Here is a 15,601-nt window from a genome sequence, read left to right on the forward strand (position 1 = left end):
CAAAGAGACATGCGCCAAAAACACTGACCAAGCACTCACATGAGGACACTCTTCTGTCTCAACTAGCTTCCTCAAGAATCAAGATCGTGATGTAGGAACAACTATGAGAGATATATAAGAGGTTCCTTCTCCTCGTATGCTTATTCCACTAAACTTTTTTGCAGCCAACTCGAATCACGACTCTTAGCAAAACAAACTAAAACATTGTTAAAAATGCTTGTTCTATAGACAGACCATACATAGAACATTGTTTATTTGAGTTTAGATCTGTTATCTGTTCGCAAAATCATTAGAAAGTAAGAAAATTCTTGTGGAGATTGAGACAGTGAATCATTTACTATTACAAAGGATAACCGTATCGGTATATTCTAGTGGAGCCTATAAATGAGTTACAAGAAAACCCTATGATTAGAAATCTCAAAGTTACAGGCCTCTGGTTGCTTCTTCACTCACAATGGTAGTAGCATTCTCGGGATAAGAATCAAGGGGAGCCTCAACTCTGACTTCAACCGCCTGCTCGCATACAGACTTGGGAGTAATCCGGAGATGAACCTGCTTGAAAACCAAATGCATATCCAGTGGAAAAGGATAACATAGGGTCAAATTTAGGCAAACAAAACTACAAGTAGTGAGAAAGGGAAACAACTAGTTGGGGTGAGAGCTAAGAGCTTGTTTGAGTCAAAAATAGTTGGACAATGACAAAAATTGGCTAGGATGCTTAATTACCAGCCGTGCATGATCTCGAGTAGAGAGATGCCTGATGAAATTATCAACCCCTCGGCCAGCAGCAAGACCTGGGGCAACAAAATGATGACACACATTGCAAAACCAAGAGGGTGGTTCACCTGTTTCAGTGGACTTATCCTCCTCAAGTGCCACTGGATCTTTGGAAAAAAAAAAAAGAAATCGTTGCTGGTTCAGTAACAGCATTCATTCAACAAAAGACTGTGAGCGATGAGGAGAAACACACACCTTCCACAAGGAATTATTTCCAAAGGCTCTTTGCAAGAGGGGTGGCATGAGTGGAGGCCATTTCTTCGAGAGGAAACGGGAAAATAATGTAGTATCCCTTCTCTCTTAGCTTGTTAAGAAAATGAGAGAATTCTGCAGGAATGTAGGCTGGTTGGCGGGATATGACCATCATATTAGATGGAGGTGGACTCTTACGAAGAAAGGAGTCAAGGAAAAGACCAATCATGTTGGTGGGGCCTGTTTCAGCATGGCATTTAGACTCTAGCAAGGAATTACAAGGAGGAGGATGAGATGATACTAACTTTTGAAAGTTTGCTTAAGAGAGATCATTCAAGAATCAAAGACTTTAAACCTTCAATCTAGAACGGGAATCAAACCTCAGATATGCATTCCGAAAAATAGATTGACACGGTTAAAGCACCGAGAGATAGAGCATAAGGGTTTACCTGCGAGGATCGATCTCGATATCGACTAGAGGGTTTCGAAATCACTGAACGAAAGATATTAAATACAAACGCCGCAATATATATATATATATATAGGGTTGAGAATGGGCTTCGCTTTAATGGGCCTACAGTTTTTTATGAATCAAACTACCGATTTATGTTACTAATGGTATGTAGTATGTGTTTTATCTACTGAAGAGCTAAAAACCCAATTAGAAATGCAAAACATTCATCTATTCAAAGCCTAATAAATTGACCTTGAATGAATGCAGATTTTGAAGTTGTTTTTGGTTTTAGTTTTTCCAAAAATTTACTTTATAGCTAATACCGTAAAAATGTGGAATCTAGATTAGTTTTTGTCAAATTTCAAAGACAATCTAAAATCTTTGTTTCATTGGTTTTTCACTTTTTAACGTGGCTTGAATTTTTTTTCTAAAATAAATTAATACATAATCTGAAAACCATATACTAAAATCCAAAATCTAAACTTTTTAAATATTTGCAAACATTCATGGTCTTAGTGTTCCTAAATTACACTAATGCCTTCTATGAACTCCCGCATCCAAACTCTGCCCTTGTCTAATTTCTCGCAAGAGTGATCGACATAAATCATGCCTTTGTGTTTCCTTCGCAACCCTTTAAGACTTCTCGAACTGCTGATTTCCGCCTCTCCGCATTTTGCCTCTTTCATTTCCTGGAACACATTATTGAGAGCTCCATGAGTATCGTTCTGAATATTCTATATATAGACTTGTTTACTTCTCTAATAATTTGGTTTGATCAATTGAATTCTCATAATGAAAAATAGCTTTGCTATAATATTGGTTGAGGCTTCAGCCAACATCCGTCTCTTAGGATTCTCCTATTTTGTTTTTGTCTCACCTTGTGTTATGTGAAAAATCTCATGGAAAGAATCACCTACAAGTCTACAACAGATCTCAATATTAGCTAAATTTGAATACCTATTGTTAATATATTTAGTCTATCATGCACCCTTCCCTAACTTGGCAATATTTTATGCGCTTCAAGCGAACATATATACGCTATATGTATATGAGTCTTGGCCATAGAACATAAACCCGAACGTACCAAAAAAATCATGAAATCCGGACTAAAATATCAGAATCAAACTATAATTATCGATGTAAATTTTATCATGCATATATACAATTTTTAGATTATATAATTTGGTTTGATTTGGATGTAACGTGAGAACAGCAAGAAAAGCAGAAGAAAGTCAATCTTCAATATATATCTCAAACATAATTTGACACGTTACGAAAGAAGAAGAAGAAATAGTACCAATTGTTGTCAGTCGACTTAGCTTTCATTGCTTTCTTGGTAGTTTCTCCAAAAGACAAACTTTCAATACAATCATACATCATACCAATTAGGCAATTAAATGAAATCAGCAAAATTGTAGAACAGTGGAATACGTTATCACAGTTCCGCTTTTACCCATTACAAAATTATTCAACTCGTAATTTTTGTTCCATTCCGCAAGATGAATTAATGATTTAAATCAAAATAAATTTAATCACTTTGAAGTTTTGTATAATGCGATTGAGTTTCCGTATCAATTAATTGTAAAGAGATTCAATTTCCGAAAGTATAAAAGAAAAATTATTTTCTACAAAAAAAAAAATTAAGCTATAATTTTCTCAATCAAAGAATTAAGTTTCAACATTTATCTTCCTCCGGTTTACATTTAATTAAAAGGGTAAAAAACAAAAAAAGATTAAAAGCAATTAAATCTAACTGCATGCGATTGAGACAAAAACCCACGCCTCTCTCGATTTTCTCGTATCATTACACAATAACTACATTAACTTAAAAATTTTTTTGTCTTGACTCGTTACAAAAGACAAAAGTAAATAACATAAGTTATTTTTTACATAACATGAAGTTTATACGACAGCATAAATATATGCGACGTCAGCTGATCCGATGACCGTCCGATAAGAGAGAGACGAGAATGTCGGCGAAAGCTCTGATAATGAACTTGTGTGTATCGGCGGCATTTAAAGAGAGGTAACTGAGTAACAGCTCGTGCAAGAACTCGTAACGGCGAAGATCTCCGGCGTTTGTAACGGCGTCGAGCATCTCCTGCATTGATCGTCGGAAGTCGTTGTAAGGATCAGGAGATTGCACGTGTTGTTTCACGGCTGTTCCTCCGGTGAGAAGCCTAGTTGTAGTAGTGGCAGTATCGTAATTATCCTGGCAGCGGAGATCCGGCGAGTCAGTGATTGAGTTGGAGCGACCAGGAGAAGAGAAGAAGAAGCGACGGGAGGCTAAAACGGCGGTTAAGTCAGGAGGGGAAGAGTCGTCGTCAGGGGCAAAACCGCAATTATCGGAGTCATCGTAGGAGGCAGAAGAGGAAGAAGAGTTAGCTGCGGTGAAGGTGGAGGCGGTGAAGGTGGAAGAGGGTTCAACGTCGTCGATGAGAGGCTTGGATAGGCGGCGGCGGTGGGCGGCAGAGGAGTCGTCGTAGAGGAGGTTGAAGTTGTTGATGAGAAGAATGGATGGACGGTTGGGATCGTCGGAGGTGGCATCGGACGGAGATGAAGAGGGCTTGGTGAGATTTGATGGGAAGCAAAGATGGAAGTTTTTCCACATGACTCTTGGCATTGTTTTTGTTTTAGAGAGAAAGAGAGTGAGAATATGTATTGAGCATGTGGATTAGCTAGGTGTCTTATTTTGTTTGATACTATTATTGTATCATGCATGTATTTATATGTACATATGCTTTATACTATGTACCACCATGTATTTATATAATGTATTATATTTACACCATGAATCGTGTTTTGCTGTGAGTCATAATATTTAAGACCAAATTTTATTTACTCTTTATTATTCTTAGTTATTTAACTTATTTTGCTTGGATAAGATACAAATTTATGAAAGTATAATATTATATATTAACAGTAATTAATCTTAACTTCACATTTTTTGTTTGTTCGTTTGAGGGATTTTAAATTTTAAGTTACCAATTTTCAGTAATTCATAAACCTTTTTTTAATGGATTTGTGTCCTATGAGAAAATGGATAACATGCTTAAAACTAAAATTTTAACATAATAGATTATAAAATTCATATAATGTTATGGTTGACAACAAAAATTTCTATTTTATTATTGATATTCAATCTTAATAAAATAAAATAAGAACTTAACATATGAAATAGCAATTTTTTTTTTTTAAAGGTATTTTATGCTTTTTTTGTCTATACTATAAGTGAAATAACTCAAAAAGCGAATCTCGATAGTAAGTCAAAACTTTAAACATGAAAAAGCGCCTACGCGTAAAGTATTTGTTTTTTTGCTTAGATTTGATAGAAGGGAAATAAGTTTATATACGGACAGGAAGATATTTATATGTTTTCTCCATTATCTACATATAAATTATATGAGTAAACTTCAAATATAGAATCCAAAATAGTGTACTGTGTATCTTTATAGTTTCACTTTTTTTTTTCTTAATGTAATGTGCAAAAATCTTGCGGTGAGAGCAAAACCTTTATTTTTTTTAGTAATTAGTTTTCTTCATTTCATTTAAGATCTCAAGACATAATATATAAACCCTATTTCAAAATTATTGTCAAAGAAGGCGAATTATTGTCCTTGCAAATATAAACAGCAAGAACTCACTAGGAGGCAATGTTTGGACTAACCTAAACTGGCAATCTCATGACTCAAAGACGAAAGATCGATGTTTGTGCAAAGTACACTACTGACCGGGTGCTTGTCTCTTGGTGGTAAAGGAACCTCGGCTGAGGCACCCGCTACCCGGCTTCGAGTCCCGGCCACTGCGCAATTTACATGCGGGGCGCAGCGTCCCAGACCACCAGTTCCAGGGGGCCCTTAAGTGGAAGCTTAAAAATCTCAAGCACGCGGACTTAGGCCCAGTGGGCTAGTCGGATCACAGTGTGGTCTGGACACTGGGTTATAAAAAAAAAAAAAAAAAAAAGTACACTACTGACTCACTTAATTACTTCTCATTTCTCATCTTAACTAATATTTGTTCTCTTCCCTTTTTCATTTTATCTTTTGGACCGTTGTTTTTCTTAGCAACAAATTAACCGAAAGATAATGTCCCGATTAAGCTAGACCAAAATGTATGATCGAGTAGTCCGAATATAATCTTTTGCATTAAAAGTATTTTAGATTTACAAATCTAACCAATGTTTTATATAAAAAAAAAAGTTATAACACGGCGGTGGTACTGGTACTAGTAGTCTACTACAAGCCACTAGGTTATAACTTCAGAGCGAAGAAAAAAAAAAATGAGAATCCTATATTAATAAATATTCGTTTGAGAAATCTATGAATGGCAACTTTCTATATATCATCAACAATAATACTTAGATTTGATCAATCTCTGTCGACGAGAACCGGCCAAAAGTGGTGACTGAGTGACATGTCCTCCAACATCACCCAATTTATACGTACACATATCGATCTATATTACTATATATACTAGATCGATAATAATATGGTAAGTCATAAATGCTTGTAATACGAAAGGCCTTTATGCCCTAATCATTGTTTGGTGTATAAATAAAAAATGGTATCAAAATGTCAGATATGATTATACAGCAACTTTTAGCCCCACAAGTTGTCATTTTCTTTGGAAGGTACATTGAGATCAATTTCTATTTTTGTATTATTTTGAATTCATCATATAGTTTTATTGGATTTATCACAAGAGGAATCTTATAAAAATGCGAATGGGTGATTGTTTTCTTAGGGTATATCTATCTCTATTTCAATCTCTGTCACACAGTGTTGTTGCTATTGTAGGGACATGTCAAAACTTGTCGACAAAAACTCCATTAATGGGAAACATTGACATCAAGATACAAAATCACATGATTCTTGAACTTGTGAAAGTTGTCGAGTGTGAACATCAGACTCGCATAAAACTCCATTGTAGATATCTTGTCATAAGACACTGTCACATTCAATATCGTCTTCAAACTCTCTAAAATACACTGCCTGATTGCAATGTTACAATTTTGTCATGGACCCACCACCAATCCCTGTGAACCAAGCTGGTTAGGGTCCAATTGTTTGTTACTGTACTCTGATCCGACCCGGACCGGGCCGACCCAAGCCTTTTAAATTTAGGCCCAATAAGGCCCAAGGATTGAAAAGTGAATTTTTTTGATGCATTGATCTGTTAGTTCTTGTTCTTCGCTCAAACCCTATTAATTAACAATAATACTTTGGTTTCTCGGAGGTTCGAGTTCTTGTTCTTCCCAAGGCCGCTACTTCGGCCTTAGCTTCAACCATTGTCGTATAAAGCTCGAGGTTTCATGGGCAAGAAAGAATGAACCATCGTTGAGATCTTCTGCAATTAATCAGTCTCGAAGTCTCTGGAGATTGTACGTTCTCTTCTTCCTTTTCATCATTCCCTCTTCGGTTTTAACGGATTCCGTTTTCGCTGATTTGCTGTTTCTGATTCACCGAGAAATCGAAACCCGTTTTCTTTTAAAACAAATATTATGCATGCGTTTGGATTTGGGTCTTTTCTTGAAAATCTTGTTTTTGTTTTGGTTAAGAAATTGAAAATTTGTTTTGGATCACAGTGTAGACAGTTCTTGAAAAACCAAATTTTGTTCTGAAACATGAAAACATTGTCTTCAATAGCAAAAATCTGTAGATGAGCCTTTTCTCTTGTGTGTATGGGAACTGAGCTATATCAATGGTTTAATTCGTGGCAGTATCTAGCATATGTGGTTAATGTTCCTTAAATGTTTCATGTTGTTCTTATTCAAGCTTCCATTGGTTTTGTGATTAAGTACAGGTCTTAAATCATGGACTCTATGGATATTGATCAAAGTAACAGAGGTGAATCGCCTCACCTTCTGCTGAGACCAGTAAGGCCAATGGAATCTGGTGAAGGTTTACCATATGCTCCTGAGAATTGGCCTAATCCCGGAGATACTTGGCATTGGAAGGCTGGACCGAGAGTTAGCGGTAAAGGCTACTTTGTGGATAGATACTTATATCCTCCTAAGCATCTTCCGGGTTTAGATACTGAAATATGGCGGAAAAATAAAGTATTTAGGAGCAGGCTCTCACTCGAACGATACATTCGTGTTACCTTCCCTGAAGCGGATGTTCAAAAGTTCTTTGCTTCTTTCAGCTGGAGCATACCCTGTAGAGATGGTCAGGTTCAATAAACTCTAGACCTATCTTATATGCTATACTCTTAAGTATATACAATTCCAGTTGACTTGACTTACTATGTTTTTCATTTTGCTTCCCTCATTGCATGTTTCTGTTAGTTCTTAACGATATGAATTACGTTTCATCATTCTCAACAAGTTGCTGATTTCTTGGCATGGTGATTTGTTCTTTGTTTGATAGGTGAGATGCCTCAGAAGCTGGTTCTGTTGCCAGTGTATAGCTCAGATGAGGATCCAATGCATGATAATGGATCTGATACTGCGGTTTGTAAGGCTGGTAATGACAAATGTGGGAGCCTGATGCCACAGTGTGAAGCCGAGACTTTACCTACTATGCCTTGTGACATTTGCTGCGGTGAACCTAATTTCTGCTCTGATTGCTGTTGCATCCTTTGCTGCAAGTTAATAAGTTTGGAGCATGAAGGTTATAGCTATATCAAATGTGAAGCTGTGGTTTCCGAGGGTCATATATGTGGACATGTTGCTCATGTGAACTGTGCTCTTCGAGCTTACATGGCTGGAACCATTGGAGGCAGCATCGGGTTGGATGCTGAGTACTACTGCAGGCGATGTGACGCCAAAAAAGACTTGGTTCCACATGTCAACAAGTTTCTAGAAATATGTCAGACTGTAGAATATCAAGGCGACGTGGAGAAGATCCTGAATCTCGGTATTTGTATCCTGCAAGGCTCACAAAGAGACAATGCTAAGGAGCTATTAAATTGTATCGAATCAACAGTCATCAAGGTATAATATACTTTTGTAATATTTACTGGACGTTCCTGAAACTAAAGCCTAATCTTTTCAGCTTAAATGCGGCACGAGCTTGGAAGATCTCTGGAATGATGATACACCAACTATATGGTCAGGTATATATCACGATCCTTTGCTGTGTGAATATGTATTGAAGTTGATTTAATGTTCACGATAACATATTATCTTCTTTCTGGTTGTAGATTACTCCGACAGTGGAGAAGCTAGAGACAATGATACATTGCAAAGTTTACAGGACGTGACTCCAATTGGGCCCATACCATTCAACCATGAGGCTGAGATGCACAAACTCGAGGAAGAAATCGGCGAGGTTCTAAGAGCGCTGAGAAAGGCTCAGGAATTTGAGTACCAAATTGCAGAAGGCAAACTTCATGCTCAGAAAGAATGTCTGAGTGATCTGTATAGGCAACTCGAGAAGGAGAAGTCAGAGCTGTCGAGGCGAGTATCAGGTACAGATGTGAATAGCTTGATGACGAATGTGTTGAAGAGATTGGATCAGATTAGAAAAGAAGTCACAAAGCTTAAAGAAATGGAAGAAGTAGCCAAGGGATTTGGTAGGACACCTAGAGGAGTTCTTGAAGAGTACTTTCATCTAAGCATCGAGGACTAAGCACATCTATAATCATAATTGTACATTCGTTATGACGTTTGTTTGCTAAGTTTTTGATTCTTCCTCGTAAATCTGAGTTTTGGATGATCATTTATTTATTCATTAATCAATTTACGAGTAACAAATGCACAGAATGTACAATGAAAAGGTCTTATTATTTCCAATTTATAATATTTATACGTAATCATCCTTCATAAAACGGGATTCAAAATGACAATTTGGGATTAAAACCTTGGAGGAGCCATCAATTAGCTAAATGACCTTAAAAAGAGATACAAAACATAATGATAAAACGCAGAAGAAGATTTACAACCTAACATTCAAATTTTAGTGTTTAATATCTTTGACTGTGCCACATTATCACCAGTTGATAAAAACATCGCGGTGTTCAAAAATAAGATATCTAATAAAACCGGTGTTCAAAAAAAAAAACAAACCAAAACCTAATCCCCGCATAATCCGCCAGATGAAGAAAACAAGAGTAAGAAGAAGGGTAAGTTTACTATTCTTGATATCTAAGTTCAATTTTATTTTTATTTGAAGAAAACCTAAAAATTCCCATTGCTGTTTTTTTCTTGAGAATGCAAGTCTTGGACGAGGATTTGATGTGAAATATGTGGTGAGAATGATTCGTAATCTCCTCCGAAGTCACGGATACTTCGGAAGGATATCGGTTGTAATGGTTGTTTCAGATTCTCTCGCTCAGAATAAAATCAATCCTAATACCTATCAAGCCCCCTATGCTGAATCACTCACAGATCCTCGTCTGATTGTTAAAGATCTAAAAAAACGTAATTAACTTTATTTTCTTAATTCTTGGTTCTTGATTAGTTAGTTATACGATATTGTCGAGATGGATGGTTTATGTTTTAAATTATCTAAAAGGTATTTTTTATAGTTTGAAAGTAGTACAAAAAATGTTCTGATTCGTCGATAATCGTTTCAAAGCGCTCTAATTCGTCGATAATTGTTCCTCAATCTTAAATTCTACAAAACCAATTGAAAGAAATTTATGAATTTTTTAAGAAGATAGTGATTATGATTCTTTTAAAAAGAAAAAAAACTCACATTCTTCATTTTGTTACGATCTTCGTCACTTAATTTAGAGGATTTTTCATAAGGGTGTCAAAATGGTTCAATACACATGGATTCATTGCTAAAACTAAAAAGTAAAAAATAATATATATATTAAGGTTTACTTTTTGCTAAGAATTAAAAAGTAAAGGGGGGTCAATTTCCACATGATCTCTATATATACGATTTTATGATAATATAGTATTAATGAGTTTACTTCAATATATAAGAGAATCCAAATAGCTGTCTATCTTTATATTTTCACTTTTTCTGAATGTAATGGCAAAAATCTGCGGTGAAAGCAAACCTTTATTTTCAGTAAGTAATTTTTTTTCATTTCTTTTAAGCACTCAAGATAATAGAACCTAAGATTGCCAAAGAATACGCAAATTATTGTCCTTGCAAATATATACAGCAAGAACTCACGAGGAGGCAATGTTTGGACTAACCTAAAGTGGCCATCTCATGACTCAAAGATGAGTTCGATGTTTGTGCAAACTGCAAAGTACACTGACTCAAAAACAAGATTTAACGGTCCCCAAGATAAATGAAAAAGGTTGAAGTTTAAAAAGGTTGAACAAGACAATGCCATGTCTTCCTTCTCTAACATTCAGATTGATCCTAACAGCACAAGAAGTGCCATAAGCCTTACACATGAGAAGAAGCTTCTTCCTGAACCAGAAGAACAAAACTCTTACTGGTTCCTTTCAAGTCCACCAGACTTAATACCCCTATAATTCACTAACAAATCTTCAAGAGAAATCTGACCAAGTGGGACTATGAGAATGCAAGTCTTGGACGAGGATTTGATGTGAAATATGTGGTGAGAATGATTCGTAATCTCCTCCGAAATCTAGATATTTTTAATTTATTACTTGAAAACTTCTGTTGGTATTACAATTATATGTTATATTTAGATTTTTATTTTTTATTTATTCTATTTTATTTATATATATGTACCTATATAATTCACTGAGCCAACTAATTTTACGGTTTTGGGTTTGGGTATGTAAATTCAAGCCATATAAATAAATGGATCGAGTCAAACCCATCCACCAAAATTTTGAACTCATGTGGATTTGGTTCGGATCGGATTGGATTATTTGACACCCCTAATTTTCGATATCTTCAAAACACCTGAAAAAGCTTTGATAAAAACAATAAATTGAGTTTTCACAGTGGGCCGGCCCAACCCTAAAATGGGTTTGATAAAAAAAGTTAGACTTGTAGTTAGGGATTTAACAGTTGGTCGGCCCATGTGTCGAAGATAGCGAAATTCATGGAACCCAAAATCTAAAAACTTAAACTTGATTCCGTGTAGTTCGCTATCTTCCACACCCGGAAAAGCTTTGATAAAAACATTCGTTACGACGTTTGTTTGCTAAGTTTTTGATTCTTCCTCGTAAATCTGAGTTTTGCCTGCCCATTATTCATATTCATTTTACGAGTTACAATGCATATAAGGTACAATGAAAAGATCTTATCATCTTCAATAACAATATTCTTACATAATCATCCTTCATAAAATGGGATTCAAAATGACAAATTGGGATTAAAACTTGGAACCATCGATAAAGAGACAAATACATGGTGATAAACATAAAGCAGAAGAAGCATAATTGTTTTGTTTTCTCTATGCAAGTTCATACTGAGGAGTATTTGTGGAAGCTTCACGGTTTTTAAGCCTCTGTCTCCGTTGAGCTCTTTTCTGTTTGCGAGTTTGCGTTTTGCTAGCAACCTTTGAAATAACTGGCGCAGGAATGCTCTCTGTTGGTTCTGAACCACCAAATACAATGTCAAGAACATCTTCTTCCGGCATTTCGCCATCTGAGTTTCCCTGAAAACAAGATTTCAAATAAAATATTGGAAAACGGTTCTTGTCCAAACTGATGCCTAAGCATTTGCATAGGCGTCAGAATTAACAACTAAGACTAGATAGTACTCACAGAGCTATTTTGGAGCATCGGTTTAGTCTTTGAAGCATCAGATCCATTGGAAATGCTTCGATGAGAAGGGTTTGGTAAGCCACTGGGGTTTCTCTGAGATTTGGTTGCAATGACATCATCATAAGAAGAGGCAATTTCGGTGAAAGTGGTTCGTCTACGCCAACGCATTTGAGGTTTGTCTCCTTCATCACCGTAAACAGATTCGGGGTAAAAATGCTTGGACATAAGTTGCCACCTCCAATCTTCACCTCTATTGGACCTGACTAAGCTGTAGTTTGGAATGAAGAAGAATAAAAATCGAGCTAAGACAGATATATTGCATAATACAAGCATCTATCAGGCGCAAATCAATAACACAGTAAGTCTCAAGAAGAGTGAGCTCGCTCTCACAGATGCTTACACATTGACAAGCTCTTTCTGCATTCGTGTTGCATCTTGACTAAGGATATGATCAAGGCATGAAACTGCATTTTTGGAACTTGCCCGTTTCCAAGCAACAACAAAAGTCGCAGCAGCCACTCCTGCGTCAAGTTAAAAAAACATTTTTAAGAAAATCGAAACAGGAATGTGAGAAACCATGATCATTTACAAAGATCTGCAATAGTTACCAGTAGCAAGAGCAATCCTCTCAAGTCCTTTCGGCTTTTTCAACTTCTTTGTAACTATACACCACAGAAGAGGAATCATAAGAAAGCTAGCTATCTATTACAAATTTGGGTTACACAGAGGAAAACAAACTAAATTTTTCCTCATAGAGCTGATTCAGATCTCAAACTCCAACAAAAAAAATTGATGAGCCAATGAATGAAGAAGAGTCGATGGAGGAATTACGAACCTTGCCAAGTTAAACCTCCCCCTACACCAGACGCAAAACTAGCAGTCCACAAAACTTTGTAATGGCAAGAGATAATAGCACTAGACTCTTCAGGCGTTATCTTCTCCTACAACAGAGCAAAAAAATCCCAAATTTAAGCAATTCAATTCATACAATTTACACACATTCTCAGCTTATTCGAACAAAATCGATTCAGAGGAAAACTAATCGAACAAAGAAACAATCTTGCTGAAATTTGAAACCTGTATCGGTCGCTTATAGATTGGGTAAAACTTGATTGAGAAAAAGAGTTGATTTTTTTTTGGGATTTGTCTAGGGTTTAATTGAAAAGATAAGAGAGTAATCTACCTGCTCGGGTTTTGTCGCGAGGACGTAGAAAAGCTGATTCAAAGCGGCCATAGCCATCGTTGTTCTTTCAGAGCTAGTTCCCAGAAACGAATCGAAGAACAAGTAAGTGTGTGATTACTTCTAATCTCTCATCAAGAAGAACCGGTTCGAATCTCATCATGTCCGGTTTAATAATTTGGTTAAATTATACCGGAACTTTTTCCATATTAACTGAGGGCCAAAAACCAAAGTGGAGAAATATTAACCGAATTAAACCAAATTCAAACTAAAATTTGTATGTAAGAAAAAAAAAACAACAATAAATCGTTAACCAAAAACGTAAACCATATTTACCGATAGAACAACACCTATCTTTTGGTTTACAAGAAGTCGTTGGTTTAACCAAACGAAAGCGTTTTTACGTTTTACTGATTGGGTTTCTCACAGTGAACCGAAAAAGGACAAGGAAACAACTACTACATCTGAGTCATTGAGTACAACTAGACAGTAACAATAACAAGTACTTGTTCATGACTATACCTAAAGCTTAATACAAAGGAACCAAAAAGGGGAAACTTTTTTTTCCTCATAAGTTTCTAAGTTGGTGTCATTGTGCTAGCCTTTGATTCTGCTTCACTATACAAACTCCCTGAGGCTGAAAACATCCAGAAAACCTCCCGATTTACATTCTTTGCTGCTCGGAACACCATGTGTTTGATGAGATCCATTGTTAGTGACAACAAACTCGAACTATCATCTATCACCGAGCTTTTGCTGTACTCAAGAACCCATGTGTTTGGATCTAGTTGCAAAACCGATGTGCTCCATTTGGTTTTCCTCCATGAAGTATTGGTCTCGCGCATCGTGTAACCGAATTTCCCCTCTGTCCACTACAATGAGAACAATCAAACATAAGAATCATATAAACACAACTTTGTCAAAACCAAAGCAAGGACAATGAAATGTACTCGTACTCAAAGTTATCTGGAGAAGCCAATCTTTTGCCATACAATTCCTATGTCAAGCTATAGACTTACACCAACAGATACTAAACAAGCAAATCCTTGACATTTGAGTCTACTATATTCAAACAGGTAAGGCAGTGAAATTAGATTGGTTACCTCAGTTACTCGGCCTGATAACACGGTGATCGAACTTGATGAGAAACCGGTATGGAACAATCCAGATGTCTGCAAAGGCCATCCCCATATACTCACCTCTTCAATGGCGGATTTATACAGAACACACTTTGAGTTCAACATTGGACCATCCTAGAAACGTAATCTTCATATCAGTCAAAGAAAATTACAAACTTTGAGAACATAAATGCAAGCTAATAACTACCTGAATGATTTTCCATTTAGAATCAGAACCTCCGCAACTCGGAAACTCGTCATTGTTAACAAAACCCTTTAATTCGTCTTCCAAGAGTCTCAGCTTCACTCCCAGATAAAGATCAGCCTGAGTTCTCTCACCAACGTTCCTCACTATCTCCTCTGTAAATTCAGGTTTCAAAAGCCCTTTAAACACCCAACTAAACCCTAACTCCGAACACAGAACCAACCCAATCACCAAAACTAGTTTCAGAACAACGAGAATCAGTAGGCTTCTTTCTTTCTTCGTCGTTTTCCTCTGTTCTTCATTCTCGGAAACTTTTGATTTCTTAATTTGCTTCTTCTTCGGCGAAGAGATCATCAACTTCAAGATTGGGCGAGAAACAGAAGCGGGTGTGGTGACCACCGTCGGATCAAACGAAGTCGGAGTAGATTCAACGGTGGATTTGAAATTGGAGGCAAAAGAAAGCTTAGTGAGAGAGCTTTTTTGTACACTGAGAGGCATGAGATCAAGCGTTGCGTTGAGACTGTCAAGACAAATCTCGCAACTGCAATTCGCATCTTTACGACAATCTGGGAAGTAACAATTACTGTCTCTTTTCTCCGAATCTTCCGTAGATACAGTAGTTGTAGTAGTCGTCGTTGTTGTTGTGCTCGATTTCTCCGACGGTGAAACTAATATCTTTCCTTTCATGGTTTCTTTGTTTATCATCTGATTTTTGGCCCTAGATAGATTTCATCAATCTCTATTTTTATATTTAATTTTATTTCCTTTCGTTTTGAAATTTAAATGTCAAGTCCCAACGGTCCTCTGATCTCGGCAGTTTTGTTTTATGTTGTAAATGACTAACATACCCTTCATTAACACGTGTCTTTTGCCAAAGGGATAAGAGAATAAAGAGAAAGTTGTTTCTATTGACATTAAGAAGAGAGTATATATACATCTTACACATGAAACCCTAAACATACTTAGGGAAATTAACATAATAGCCTAAGTATAATATATTTACATTATAGGTCCCTAATACTCCCCCTCAAGTTGGAGCATGAAGATTATACATGCCCAACTTGCGCCGTAGATAAACAAATTG

General features: G+C 36.4%; 6 protein-coding genes across 6 annotated transcripts; 2 read left to right on the forward strand and 4 right to left on the reverse strand.

Moving 5' to 3' along the window:
* Positions 1 to 722: 722 nt before the first annotated feature.
* Positions 723 to 2,109, reverse strand: LOC9328349. The gene is given in 4 exon segments (XM_021013293.1): positions 723 to 776; positions 778 to 884; positions 973 to 1,287; positions 1,962 to 2,109. Coding segments are annotated over 4 exon segments (624 nt in total).
* Positions 2,110 to 3,063: 954 nt separating this feature from the next.
* On the reverse strand, positions 3,064 to 4,218 carry LOC9328350 (transcription repressor OFP12). The gene has a single exon (XM_002892242.2). It carries the CDS (start codon positions 4,044 to 4,046, stop codon positions 3,354 to 3,356), a length of 693 nt encoding a protein of 230 aa, XP_002892288.1. The 5' UTR covers positions 4,047 to 4,218; the 3' UTR covers positions 3,064 to 3,353.
* Positions 4,219 to 6,619: 2,401 nt separating this feature from the next.
* LOC9328351 (OBERON-like protein) lies at positions 6,620 to 9,123 on the forward strand. The gene is made up of 5 exons (XM_021014200.1): positions 6,620 to 6,803; positions 7,226 to 7,590; positions 7,792 to 8,357; positions 8,419 to 8,479; positions 8,567 to 9,123. Exons 2-5 carry the CDS (start codon positions 7,236 to 7,238, stop codon positions 8,992 to 8,994), a joined length of 1,410 nt encoding a protein of 469 aa, XP_020869859.1. The 5' UTR covers positions 6,620 to 6,803; positions 7,226 to 7,235; the 3' UTR covers positions 8,995 to 9,123.
* A 337-nt stretch (positions 9,124 to 9,460) lies between these two features.
* On the forward strand, positions 9,461 to 10,003 carry LOC110224985. Its single transcript, XM_021013303.1, has 2 exons — positions 9,461 to 9,487; positions 9,575 to 10,003. Exons 1-2 carry the CDS (start codon positions 9,461 to 9,463, stop codon positions 9,791 to 9,793), a joined length of 246 nt encoding a protein of 81 aa, XP_020868962.1. The 3' UTR covers positions 9,794 to 10,003.
* A 1,525-nt stretch (positions 10,004 to 11,528) lies between these two features.
* LOC9325613 lies at positions 11,529 to 13,329 on the reverse strand. Its single transcript, XM_021014942.1, has 6 exons — positions 13,198 to 13,329; positions 12,850 to 12,955; positions 12,623 to 12,676; positions 12,415 to 12,535; positions 12,015 to 12,282; positions 11,529 to 11,905 (listed from the first exon to the last, which is right to left on the reverse strand). Exons 1-6 carry the CDS (start codon positions 13,252 to 13,254, stop codon positions 11,702 to 11,704), a joined length of 810 nt encoding a protein of 269 aa, XP_020870601.1. The 5' UTR covers positions 13,255 to 13,329; the 3' UTR covers positions 11,529 to 11,701.
* Positions 13,330 to 13,564: 235 nt separating this feature from the next.
* LOC9328352 lies at positions 13,565 to 15,325 on the reverse strand. Its single transcript, XM_002892244.2, has 3 exons — positions 14,521 to 15,325; positions 14,298 to 14,447; positions 13,565 to 14,066 (listed from the first exon to the last, which is right to left on the reverse strand). Exons 1-3 carry the CDS (start codon positions 15,220 to 15,222, stop codon positions 13,773 to 13,775), a joined length of 1,146 nt encoding a protein of 381 aa, XP_002892290.2. The 5' UTR covers positions 15,223 to 15,325; the 3' UTR covers positions 13,565 to 13,772.
* Between the last annotated feature and the right edge of the window lie 276 nt (positions 15,326 to 15,601).

The sequence above is a fragment of the Arabidopsis lyrata genome, assembly GCF_000004255.2.
Source record: "Arabidopsis lyrata subsp. lyrata unplaced genomic scaffold ARALYscaffold_1, whole genome shotgun sequence".
NCBI classification, from domain to species: Eukaryota; Viridiplantae; Streptophyta; class Magnoliopsida; order Brassicales; family Brassicaceae; genus Arabidopsis; species Arabidopsis lyrata.